Source organism: Channa argus, chromosome 5 (genome assembly GCF_033026475.1).
Source record: "Channa argus isolate prfri chromosome 5, Channa argus male v1.0, whole genome shotgun sequence".
Classification (NCBI taxonomy): domain Eukaryota; kingdom Metazoa; phylum Chordata; class Actinopteri; order Anabantiformes; family Channidae; genus Channa; species Channa argus.
In genome coordinates, this window is record NC_090201.1 from 21151466 (window position 1) to 21164477 (window position 13012).

Sequence of the window (13012 nt, forward strand, 5' to 3'; positions counted from 1 at the left end):
TCCTTCTCTTTTTGTTGAAATCTATTCTGTGCATCAGCGCTACCATGACTAAAACCAAGATTAATTGCTTTCATATCTCTTGTGTGGGATCACAACTGCTGGGACATGCATAGAAACACACACACAATAAGGGTTTTTTTTTCATACGACACACTTTTTTGCTCACGGTACACATTGTACCAGATCATAATGAATCTGCCAAGATCAAAATGAGACCAGTCTAATTGAAGGCAAGCTTTTAACGCCGTACTGCCGCCATATAGCATGCAGCTCCTCTCAAATGGAACCAAACATCTCTATAAAGAATTGTTGAAAAGAAAAAAATCTATAAGATGAGGCAAATACAGAGAGTGGAGAGTCAAATGCACGTTTATGCCTTTGTGCATAAAACCGTATACTGATCCTGATGTGCTGATCCTTTTGCTGAGCATAGCTGTGTCTTTTCATGTGTGTGTGCATCTGGGTACATGACTCCCCATGTTTATTATAACCACATACAAAGAATGCTGATACAAGTTGTTCATCCCTTGAAGGAAACAGAGGCTCTATTTGCATCTGATATTAGAGAGTAGAGAGTGAGCGTGGCAGCTTATTACAAAGTCGACAGCAGGAGAAGCTGATGCATAATGCACCGCTGTGGACAGACAACATCGGAACAGTGAAACTACCACCTGCTCACTCTTCTAACAGCATCAATTCTGCTTCCCCAATCACCTCTTCATCATCATATGAGCAGGGGAGAGTGAGGATTTGTTGTATCTGTGAGTGGGTGAGATCAAGATCAAGATCAGGAGTGAGGAAAGAAAAAAAAGAGACAGAGGGAAGGAGAGAGAAAGCAAGTGTGCAGCTTTGAGGCGTTCCATCATCCACCAAACTCCTGTAGCTTCCCTCTCTTCCCTCCTCCTCATCTTCCTCCTCCTCCTGGAGAGAGAGAGAGAGAGAGAGAGAGAGAGCAAGAGAGAGACAGAGCGCGGGAGAGAGAGAGCAACAGAGAGTCACGCTTACAAGCCAGCAGAGAGGAGACGTCAAGAGGAGGATCCACAAAGGGGGGGAAAAAATCCTTCTCTCTCTTCTGCTGCCTCTCTTCGTGCGTCCTACGGGCACTGAGGAGCGAAGAGGAGCAAGGAGGAGCCAGCTGGCATAATTTCTACGCTGCTTCCCCGCGATTTCCGTGGCTGTATCACAGTACGTGGAGCGCAGGGAGAGCCGCAGAGTGCTCGATCGGTGACATCGCTCCGCAGCAGAAGACCGTAGAGTAGCCGGGATGCTTAACAACCTGACTGACACAGAGGAGGGGGAAGGGGGAGTGCAAAGCCAGGGTGAGTGATGGTTGTCATGCAGTCACACACACACCCACACAAGCTGATATGCATAAACAACTGTACATCTGCCTACACAAATATTAGAGGGAGAATATTGCACAGAACATGCATGAATTGCCTTTACACACAAACACACACACACACACACCTGATGGGAGTGAGGGGTCACTGGAAGGGGGTGTGTGTGTATGCGTGTCTGTGTGCGCGTTACAGCATCATATGGTGGTCGGCCTGCTTGCCTCCTTTGCTGCTGCTCTTACCGCAAGGCTGTTGTGACAGGAATAGTAATGGGTTCACTCCATGCGATAGATGGTGAGTGTAAGGGCATTACAGTTTTGTCCTGCATATGCACACTAACCACAGAAACATACAGTTACTGCACAAACGAGTCATCCACTGGTTCTTCCTTTCTACATGTAAATACTCCCACCACATATGACACTTATGGGCAGGCAGGGTGGGTGCACTTACACACACAGCCACTCACAATTACAGATATTAACCAAGCATTGCTGCTAATCCCATCACTCCCAGCTGTCATAATCGGCCCTCCATCCGATCCCTTGCGTTCGACCGAGTCTTCAGTCTCTGCAGGACCTCTGGAGACAACCTCCTGCATGTTGCTAGTTTTTCCAGAGCTGTGTTGTGAGCGTACTTTGTACTGGCTGTTCACCAGATGGCACTTACCTTCTAAGACCCTGGCAGAAATCGAACCTATTCTTTTAGGATCTAGTGACAAGCACTGCACATTCAAAACAGTATGAAGTCATGAATGCAGCCCAAGTTTTTGGAGACCTTACATCCTCGTTGGCCATGCGAACTGAGCATGATTCTGCAGTTACCTGTGCAAAAGCGGCAAATGGGGTGTTTCTATTTCTCTCTCCAACATGCTAAGGATTGTTGCAGCTCTGCAAACATCTCTCTCTCTGAAGGCCCAGCTCTCACCCTGACTGTCCTCCTTTTTTTTTTCCTCCCTCCTTAAGCTCCTTACATTTGTCTTGTACGTTTTTCTCACTTTTTCATGTCGCCTGTTTTTTGTAACGCACAAATATTCCTGTTGCTGTCAGTCCTGGGCTCTCAGAGATGCACTGGAGAGACAGGTTGCGGATGCAAGAACAGTCACTATGCTGCTTCTGCTACCTGTGAGGGCTTAATGATAAAAATAGACCAGTGCTGGGAACATGAATATTTAACTTAATGCGGGCATCTCTTCTTTTTTTTTTTTCTTTGTGGGGCGAGTGAAGTAGGGGGGATTACAATGGTGTGACGAAGCACCAACAGGCGTGACATAAAGCCACAAAAACATGCAGGTTAAGCTAATACAATTTCTTGAACATTGCTGTGTCTGTATGTTGTTCCACCTTTTACCTGCTCAGTTGAATTCATTCTTAGATTTACAGCAGAGTGCGTGTCCTGTTTGTGTGAGATGGCGGTTTAAAGTCAGATCATAAAGAGCAATAGCTAATGCTGAAAACTGCGTGCTGTTGTAGCTCATGTCCCCCCCCAGCTGTTGTATATACAGATGTGAAACTCTTTCATTAGTCATGCTGTCCATTTTTGTCTGTTCGCTTAGACGTAAACCTATGCATGTATAATGCACTGAGTGAAGTTGGGACCATCAGAAGTGAATAAGTCTCCCCACCCCCCGCAAGTGGATCTTTCAGTATTTTTCCCCTGTGTCACTCACCCACACAGACACACAAAAACACACTTCCATCCCATATCCCTTTCATTTTATAGCTCTGCTAAACTAGCTGTGCAACAACTTGAATGACTCTGTATAGTCATTAGTACAATGCAGCGCAGCTCCAGAGGAGGGCTTTTCGCCTCAGTACAGTAGGAATGTCAGAGCCTGTCCCTGTCCACTCTTCCCCAGTGCAACATAGCGACACCCCCTCTCTTGCCTCCTCCTGTAGCATGTATATCAAGAAGCTCAGTGCTGCTCAGCGCTGTCCAAGGTGCTGATTTATAGCCTTCATTACATGGCTGGGTTACAGCCCAGGAGAGGAAAGCACTGGGAGTTGCATATAGCATAAGCTTAGAGGTGTATGTGTTTGTTTTTTAGGGTTGTATTTTTACAAGAGAAGTAGATGCGTGTTGAACCACCAGTCATATTTACATATTAATAAGTTGTCATGCTGCTGTTCCACCATACAGTTAATTATCTGCAGTTGTTTGTTTTTTTTGTTTGTTTTTTTTTGGAACGTGGAGGGTTGGTATGTTGGAAATGTAAGGCGATTGAAATCAATCAAGGTTTGAAGAAAAGGTTTTAGACAACGTTTAGTGATTCGTTTGCAAAGCAGTAAGGGTTTATTGGTTTGCCTTAGTTTTGATGGACAAGAGAAGCAGTTACTGTCTCAAAGATGAAGTGATGCAGTGAGACTATTGGGAAAGGGAGGAGGGGGTTGAAGTGTTATTAATTTTTAACCTGGCAGGTAAAAAATGATGATGTATTTTGTGTTTCAGAATATAAAATTATGTTTATCTCTTGTTTTGTGGTGCTTACATTTGGAGAAAACCATTTTCCATATTGTCAGCATTGTAACAAACGAACTACATCATGTAAAACTTTGATTCTGTCATCATTACAATGATGAGTTATGAATAATGTTTGCTTTGACAGTGGGAGCACTCATTGTTTATGCTGCACTATTAAGAGGAGCTCTTAGTGCTCAATTGCCTGTGCTGTTGTTGGCAAGCAAGCGAATACATGCTACTTCTCTAAATGTTTGTTATTCTGCAGATTCAGTTCTTTATAATTGTATATTCGTTTAGTTAACATTTAACTAAACTGAGACGTTATTATAATCGTAATAATAATTTAATTTTGATCATGTGTTCTTCCTGGACAAAGTCTTTGGCTTAGCAGCTCTGATGACGGCTTGTAGCTACTTTTAGATAGATTAGACTTTGAATTCTCTGAATGTTTATTAACTAAACACTTCAAATATTATTGCCCAGTCAACTAAGAAATACGTTATATAGATAGAAGAAAATATATTTTAAAAGAGGACTGTTTACATTATGGGTATCTGTTATACATAAAGTATCAAAAGAAAAAATTAATGCTCATAGTACAAATGTAATGAAACAAAAGTAACATTTCACACCTAGTTTGTTTGTTGACACCTGTGGTTACTGTTGTAGAAGTCAGAAAATAACTCTTCTTCTTCCTCCTCTTCTTCTGCTTCTTCTTCCTGAACCTTTTCCTTGGCCTTCCTCATCTCTTCGTGTCTGGCAACTCCAGCATTATTTTCCCGACATAGCCTGCATTCCTTCTCTCATGCTTGAACAATCATCTTGCTTCTTTCACTTTGTCTGCAAGCCATCTTGTGCTGCCCTTACTGAAGGCACAACAAAGCTGGTTATCTTGAGATCTCTGTGATAAAACATGAAATTATCTGTTTACAAAACTGTTAACAAAAAAACTAAATCAGAAGAATTGTTTGGTAAATGATCAGTTCATACTGTAGGAACGATCATGGTCACAATATGTTACAAACTTTTCCTGTGACTGCTTCACAATAAAAGGCTTCCAGTGAATGCTTTTAATGTGAAGCAGCAGGAGTAGAAAATTATATTCCAGTACAGCCACCTAGTTATGTGATAAATTGATTAGCTGCACATGAATTTTAAAACTAACTTGATTAGTTAGAAATTTTTCAAGTACAAATGCCAAATGTATTAATGTATTTCTTAGGTAGAGGTGGTAAACTTGGCATTTTTGTGTAGGTTTGACTAAGCAACATACCACTTGAATTGAATTTAACTTAAACTACAGCTGATAATATGTATATGTTTCTTTGGACTGTGGTAAAATTTAAGTCGCATTATTGGCGTAAATTTTAAAGACAAAGATTTCGAAATTCAGCAAGAACACGAACACAACAACTACTACAATTAATTATTGTTATTATTATTGTTGTTGTTGTTGTTGTTTTTAATATTATTACATAATAAAATGAATTATTTCATTCATCTACTCGCCTGCCAGTCTATACTTGTGGTCAGGGCTGTGAATAGGGTTGTAATGATGTTTTAGTTATGGCTGACTGCATAATACTGCAAAATGCTCCCTGGGGCCCTCTCCTAGGGATGCAGTTGTTGTGCATGCTCAACGTCATTATTCTCTGTCTACTCTCTCTGCAACTTATCCACTGTGAACGGAGAGGGAGGCAGAGCAGAAATGCACAGTAAGTGAGAGAGATTGCTTGCTAATACAGAATACTTGTTACTTGAAAAAGTAGCTCAGTGGCTGCATAAAAATTGCATTTTCAGTAGATTAGTGCTTAAGTGTATCATGTCCGCAAAACTAGAAAGACACATGTAGAGTAGGCTTTTATGACCTATGGTACAGTGTCACATTCAGTGATTTATTGCCATGTCAACCAAATAATGTTGTAGAATGGCAATGATCTGTATTTTCATACTGTCTAAAATATTGTTACAGTTACGCATAGCGGACAGTTAGAGTTTCCACATTTGTTTCACCCAGTACTATACTTGTAAAAAATAATCTGTTTATAAGCCAGTCTTAGTTTTCATCAGCTTACCGAATACTTCCCGAAATCCAAACATAGATAGCAATTATGTATTACTCACTTGAATTTAACAAAGGTAGGCATTAATAAAAATGCGTATATTAATCTTCTTACAATGCTGGCGGGCTGGTAGCTGGTAGAGCAGCAGGTTGGTATGCAGAAGTTGCGGGATCAAATCCCAGCCTACCCACCAGGTGTGTTCCTAAGAAAGACACTCAGTGCCTGCTATAGGTGCCGCTTCGTGGCCGCCCACTGCTCCCCCCAGGGGGATGGGTTAAATGCAGAGAAATAATTTCATTCTAACATGTATGTGCAATATGTATACTATATGTGGTCAATGACAATAAAGGTTGTTGTTGTTCTTCTTCTTCTTCCAGAGAGCCAAATAATAGACTATGGTTACCATCAGTGTCCAAAATAATGCTTGAATAATGCTTCACTGGTTTGTCAATTAAAAAGCAGGAGAGAAGGGCTTTGCATCCCTAAAGCTTGTTATTAACTCATAGTGTTCTGATGAAGAGCTCAGACAAAAGCATTTGCAAATGGAGGGCTGCACACACACATTTTTACTTTCTATAGTTGTGAGAGCACTCACTGATATATCACATCCCCTACTCTACCCATTACAACTAAATGCGTAACCCCCAACCTCTAATCTGAAATTGAGTCTAATTATAACCTAAAACCAAGTATAAATGTTCAGATGTTAAAAAAATAAAATAAAAGCTTTAGTGAAACATGCGTATATAAAACATTTAGACAGAGACCACCAGTACTCACACTGTACATGTCTTCTAGCAATGGTCTTAAAAATATTTCTTAAGCATTTCACTGCCATCTGTCATTGGGAACAGATGCATTAATGACGTGACTGTAATTCACTTAATGAAATAAATTGTAATATAGCAGCACAAACGTCTGTTGAGCTACAACAGGGCTAGTAAAATGCAGGCGCTATGGTCTTTTGCGGTAAAAGATATCAAAGGAATTGATGGTCTAAGAGGGAAGTAGCTGGGTTTATGGGGGGAAAGAAGAGGTCAGTGAATATATAAGATAGATGAATCATGTCAAAGCTTAATCAAGCCAAACGCAAGTCTTACTAGAGAATCTTTACTACATGAAACTACAGAAGTCAAATATTGAAATAATGCCCATACAAGAGAATAAAGCGAGACTATTTTTATTGCATACAGTTATGAGACAACATTTCCTAACCACATATTAAATTAGAAGAAGAAGAATGTCTGGTGCTTCTTGTCTCAATAAAATATTACCGCTATTACTGATGCATTTTCAGCCATAGGCTCTGTAGAGAATACACCTGTTGGGCTACAAATAGATAGGAGAGCATAAACTAGGACACAAACTGCTTACAAATAACAAAAAAGAATTGGCTTTCAAATTCCATGTAGCTCATGCATATAGGTGTTAAATTCTAATGAGATCTAGCTCTTGTTCTATAACTTTGCTGAAAAAATATAAGCCAAACGAATGTTATTTAAAGTAATATAAATCCTGGTGTAGCATAATGAAAACGCTCAAAATTCGAATTAGTTGCTGTTATTTAGTTGTCCCAGTGTGGACAATGTACGCACTGATGGGATTTTAATTGTATTTCTCAAAAGAAAAAGCTCCCAAAGCAGGTCAAAGCAAGTGGTTAGCGAACATTTTAACAATTGATTGAAAGTTGCCACTGAACAGGCGCCTTTACAATATGTTTAGACATCAAAAGGAATCAGTTTGGTTGAAGTGCACAACAGTGTGTAAACTATATCAAAACCATTCTAGTGGAGCTTACAGTGGGGACGTGACATGTCTTCTTATTCCTCCGGGTTGTTATTGAAGAGACCTAAGTCCTTGATGAGTCTCTCAATTTCCACTCTATCCGACCTTGCTGTGAACTGGCTTGTGCCAGGAGATAGAACCATAATGAAAAGTCACGTATTGATTGGCTCTCACTCATACCTATTTGTGGTGATTTAGCTGGGTGTGCTGAGACAGGACTCGGAACCGTGATGCCCACTCGGACCGACAGAGCAACAACCAGTTGTTGCATTGACTCTGTACACCAAGACGTGTGTTCTGTTACTTCAGACAAATTAAAAGCCAAAGAGCCCCATAACTGTGTGTGTGTGGGTGTGTGTGTTTGTGTGTCTCGAAGCCTGGATTCATCCTATTTAATCAAGCAGCCTTCCTTTGACTCAGGGCAGATAAATAATCAAGTAGGTAATGTGGACTGCCATGGATACAGGTCTGGGTTGCTGGAAATGTTCCATATATTAGTTAAATATAAAAGCTTTACACTCAGGTTATACATGCAGAGCACAAACCGCTTCTTTCCTGCGCGTCATTGGCTTCTGCAAGCGATCGTTGCTGTGGTACATTCGATTTCAACATGCAACATTTCAGTTGGGGAATTTCCCTAGTGGTTAAATCATTTGCATTTCATAAAGTGCAGACAGAAGTCCCGTTTCTGTCTTTTGTAGCATCTGCATTACCACCGCATCACAGCACATTCTTTATCTTTTTTTCTCCCTATCTATCCCTGGGGAAGGCCTAACAATCCCCTCAGCTCCACCTATAATTGCCTAGGAAACTGAAAAAAAAAGAAATGTTTTCTTAATCTTAAAGAGGAATTGTTGCAGACATATCTAGCATGTGTATGTATGTGTGTGATGTCTTCCAATGTTAAGTGTATACCAATTTTGGCAAAATAAACAAAATTTCTCTCACTGGCTGGACTCACAGGAGAAAACTGCTGGTTTTGAAGCAGTGTAGAAACTCATTGCTATGTGTTTGTTATGAGAAGGAGTGAGGGGTGGAGCAATGTGGATGTCCAGTTACAGTTTTTCTGTATGTGTGTGTGTGTGTGTGTGTGTAGGAGAATCCTCTATTGTACAGCATAGCATTGTGGGATTGCTGCTTCCTCCAACTAGAAAGCAGCCTAATAACTGGGTATGTGTGGGCAGAGAAACTGTAAGGCAATAACAAAGCCAGGGGTGAAGGTTTCTAGAGAACCAAAAAGACTGGGCTGGTCGGCCTTCACAATTTGTCTTGTCACCTGGAATCTCACTTTGGCTAGCAGAACACCGGTGGTCTCTACAAACACATAGTTGACATGATGTTACGGACGGACTGGAACTGTTAATGAGATCATGCAGATGATAAAGTTTGGTGATGATGGGGTGTTTACTAATTCACTCACTGATACAGTGTTGTCAAGTTAGAGTAATGATACAACTTTAAAAGTCAGTAGGAAGTCATTTAGAGGAAAAATATGAGCAAATTAAATGATTTATCTTCCCTTCATCAAAGATTCTTTTCATTAAAGCAAAATATGGCTCATTTGTGATGAACTCCATATGTCCATGTGTTGCTTTAATGTTGTCATAATGTTGAATAAAATGGTGCCAATGAGCCAAACATCACCTTGATAAAATTAAATAAAGAGAATTTTTTTTTTTTTTTTACATGGCAAATTTTAGATTTCTTTAGAATTCTTTAGATGTTATCATGCCATTCAGTGGCCATTAGCAGTTGTTATCAGCATTTTATCTGCATTAACCCGTTCTGTAATTAGTTAGAGATTTATCGGTTACTGAAAGTGTTGTATCTTAATGGACTGTACAGCATATCAATATTCTTATATTAAAAGTAGCTACAGTGATATCAAATGTAATTCATACTTTATCATGGACCTCTAGTAGCATATCATCTGTAATTGGCCTACGTAAACTTTAACTGTATTATGAAAGAGAAACAGCAAACATTTAACAGGAATTTAATCAATATGAATTACATTAAGAGTTTGGGAAGCAAATGGGAGCATTATAATACTTAGCTGCTCAAAATGGCTCCACGTGAGCTTTTATCAACTGCTTTTTTGACTACAATTTATCTGCCTTCTGCATTAACTGCAGTAGCTAAAATTGATAGGGATGTTTCCACTGATGACAATTGATATGTTCCAGGCACTGTGTGTCTTATTCCCCGCCACAATCTACTGTCCAGATGCCACTGTCCTGTAAAGGCCAATGCTAATTATAAATCTGCCCATTTGCATGGATGACCATATTAAAGCCCAATGGTCCGTTTGTAATTTTGGCATTAACAGGGAAATGGCCACAACTGGTGATGAAGTTTTAACATTTGCTGTCGTTTTCCTGATAGTTCCTGGTCATTAGAGTGCCCAGCACATCATTAGAGGATATTAAGGTTGCTGGGTATTTTTTTAGTTTTGTTTTTTTTTTAATGGAAATGGTTTGGCAGGGCTTTGGAGGGTGTGTGTGGGTGGAAGCATAATGAAATGTAATTTTCCAAAGCTTATAATGCAGAGAACAGTGGGGAGCCTCAGGAGCACCTCCATCATCAGTCTTGCTTATTTTGTTTTTCATTTCATTTTAAACATCCACAGGGTGAATTGAGGCCTGCTTTTTCAAGAAAAATGGGTGTTTGTTTATTTTAACATTTTCAATTTGGATTCCATGAAGTCAAATTCAGGTTGTATAACTTATCATGAATGATCAGATGAAACATGTCAATATCAATCAAAACTATAGTCAAATAAACACTCATATTAATGAATAATGCTTTATAACGTTACCCTGTTTCCACTGGACATTTTGTTTGAGATAAATGTACCCAGGCAATACTGGATCAGGGTCATTATGACCGAGACACAATGGGCAACACTATAATTTCAACATTTTCAATGGCAGGGCTATCGCTGACGTTGTTTGGGAAAATAGTCATTCATTTACGCAGAGGACACTTTTTCCCTCTTAAGCAAGACAAGCTGTAGACAGCTAGTTCTGTGAAACACACACAAAATAAGCTGATTACTTATTATCTTCCGAAGTGTGCAATTTGTTTAAACAGTCTATGGTCTACATACAGCTGTGTGATGTGTTCAAAGCTGCACTGGATTTCCACAGAGTCTTTCACATCATGGTGTCATTTGTTGACACTGTTTTATAGGGATTAATCAGATATGACGGAGAAGACAGAAGAGGACAGAGAGGTGTGCAGAGGTGGACAGATTGTGATTGATACTGCTGTTACTGGCTAATAGCCTCTGTGATTATTGCCTGATCCTCACACATACAGCACACAAACACTTCTCTTTGTCTTCTCATAGGAATTCTAGGACGAAGGCACAAGTAGTTGAGTGTAGTACTTACTATAAATAACGTTCACTTAGATATATTGTTTTTACTCATAATTACTCACATTCATATTCCAGGTGCATCTCTAAGCATTTTACCATGGTCCATTATTCTCTCTCTTTCTTTGATCAGCTTAGTCGACATGTCTGCTTAACTCTCAGTCAAACGAATGTCTGGGGGTGATATGCCTGTATGAATAGCATTTTTCCATTTCACCACGGGCCAGAGAGTCGGCATCCTCAGCAAATGGAAATAAACCATATGTCAGCTGGACCCCTTCACAGGCGGCGAAGAGCGACACCACTTGCCCCATGTCCCATCTCAGCCCTCAATAGAAACCCATTTAGCTATTGTCACTTATGAAATGGAGCAACTTAACTAGAGAGCTCAGGGAATTGGTGTGGTGTGTGTCACAGCGAGAATTCAGAGGATTTCTTGAGGCATTCAGAGTGTGATGTTTTATGTTTGGCAAGCAGGATTATAGAATATTCTGTCTCTAAGCATTCCCAATTTACAGACGTTTCATTCATTTCTGGTTACTTGACAAGATAGTATTTTTCTGTTTGGCTGTGCCTCGGCTTTCCTTTCATTTGACATGTATGCCCTTCAGTAAATTACTTTACCATTTTTAGGTAGTCTTTCTTTAAGGCTGCACTAATGAATGTTTTTATATTAACGATGGGTCATTGAGTGCATTGTGGAATGACATATTAGGTACAGTACGACCTGACTCTGGTTCCTGTCAGCTTTCTTAATTTGAATGCTTGAGATTTTTGGTTCACTCTCACTACTTTCAACGGCATCATTTGCAGCTAAACTAGTTAGCGATAGCATTTTGCCCCAGTGTCACCAAAGACAGCCAGTTACAGAGGCTTTAGCAAACTATCAAGTAACATTCCATCACATGGCCACTGAAGGTCACTAGAATTTATTCTTTTATTTATTAATTTATTTATTAATTTTTTATAAAAAAAAAAGTAAAATAAAATTTAAATACTAATCCAAACAAATTAAAACCCTGAGCACTGCTGTTACCAGTGGTAGTAATCGTACACAGCAACACAGCAAAAATGTAAATGTGTTGACTGGAACATTCACTGTCAGTCAGGCATTTGATGACATTTGATAAAGGAGATCCAGTGAATGTAACAATGTGCAACAAGGGCATGTTGCATGGGCAACAAGAAGTTTGAAAGTTTTTAAAATTAACTTCAAATTGCTTATTTTAACCCCAATAAAATATTTTAAGATGACTCTCATCTCTTCTCCAAGACTGATTTTTGTAGCTGTCATTTCTTGTAGATGTTCTTTCTGCCCCATTTAAAAGATGGTAGTGATGCTGTACGGCATTTCAACTGTTCCCTTTTTCTAGTCTTATGTCCTTTATGGTCTTTATTATTCAATAATGCATGTTTAGGCTCCTGCTAAGGGACATAAAAGCCACCACATTCTTAAAATAGAATCCCTTATGTTTTATTGTGTCTTATAATTCATGATCCATCAGCTGAAGGGTTTTTTTTTCTCGCAGCCTCATAGAGTCTCTAAAAAGAGAGACCTCACAAGCAATGCTTCTTTTGTAATTTTTTTCATTTTTTAAAGGGCTGTCAAGTGGAGTCTCAGCCCTCAGATCTCAGTCCATTTGCTCCAACCTCTATATCCCTCTCTAAGAAAGAGATTTTTACATGCATGCTGCAGCCAGTGAGAGTGAGAGCTTTCTGTGACCTCCATCCAGTAGTCCCTGGACCTCTACTTACACACTGCTGATCCCTCTGCACATGCTGTCTATCGTCTTCTTCCTTTCCTCGCCCTGTCATCTTCATCCAGGATGGCTAGATTATTAAAACCAACACATCCTAATCCCCTCATCCTCATTCCTCAGCTGTCTCCCAGATTAGTCATCAGACTGCTAGTTTTTTAGCTTAGCACAGCCCGGGATCCTTGGCTCAGCAGCTCTTTAACACAGCTGGGCCTAGCCTCGAGACCT

General features: G+C 39.8%; 1 protein-coding gene across 3 annotated transcripts in view; it reads left to right on the plus strand.

Annotated features, from left to right (window-relative positions):
- slc12a5a (solute carrier family 12 member 5a) overlaps nt 1-13012 on the plus strand; it is a 134304-nt gene that overhangs the window by 50887 nt on the left and 70405 nt on the right. The window contains exon 1 of one of the 3 annotated variants that reach the window (XM_067503278.1): nt 652-1319. The exons of the other annotated variants lie outside the window; for them this stretch is intronic. Within the exon in view, the coding sequence (XP_067359379.1) occupies nt 1265-1319 (55 nt within the window). The 5' untranslated portion in view covers nt 652-1264. Of the gene's footprint in view, nt 1-651; nt 1320-13012 lie in introns of those variants that run through there. 3 annotated transcript variants of the gene reach the window in all.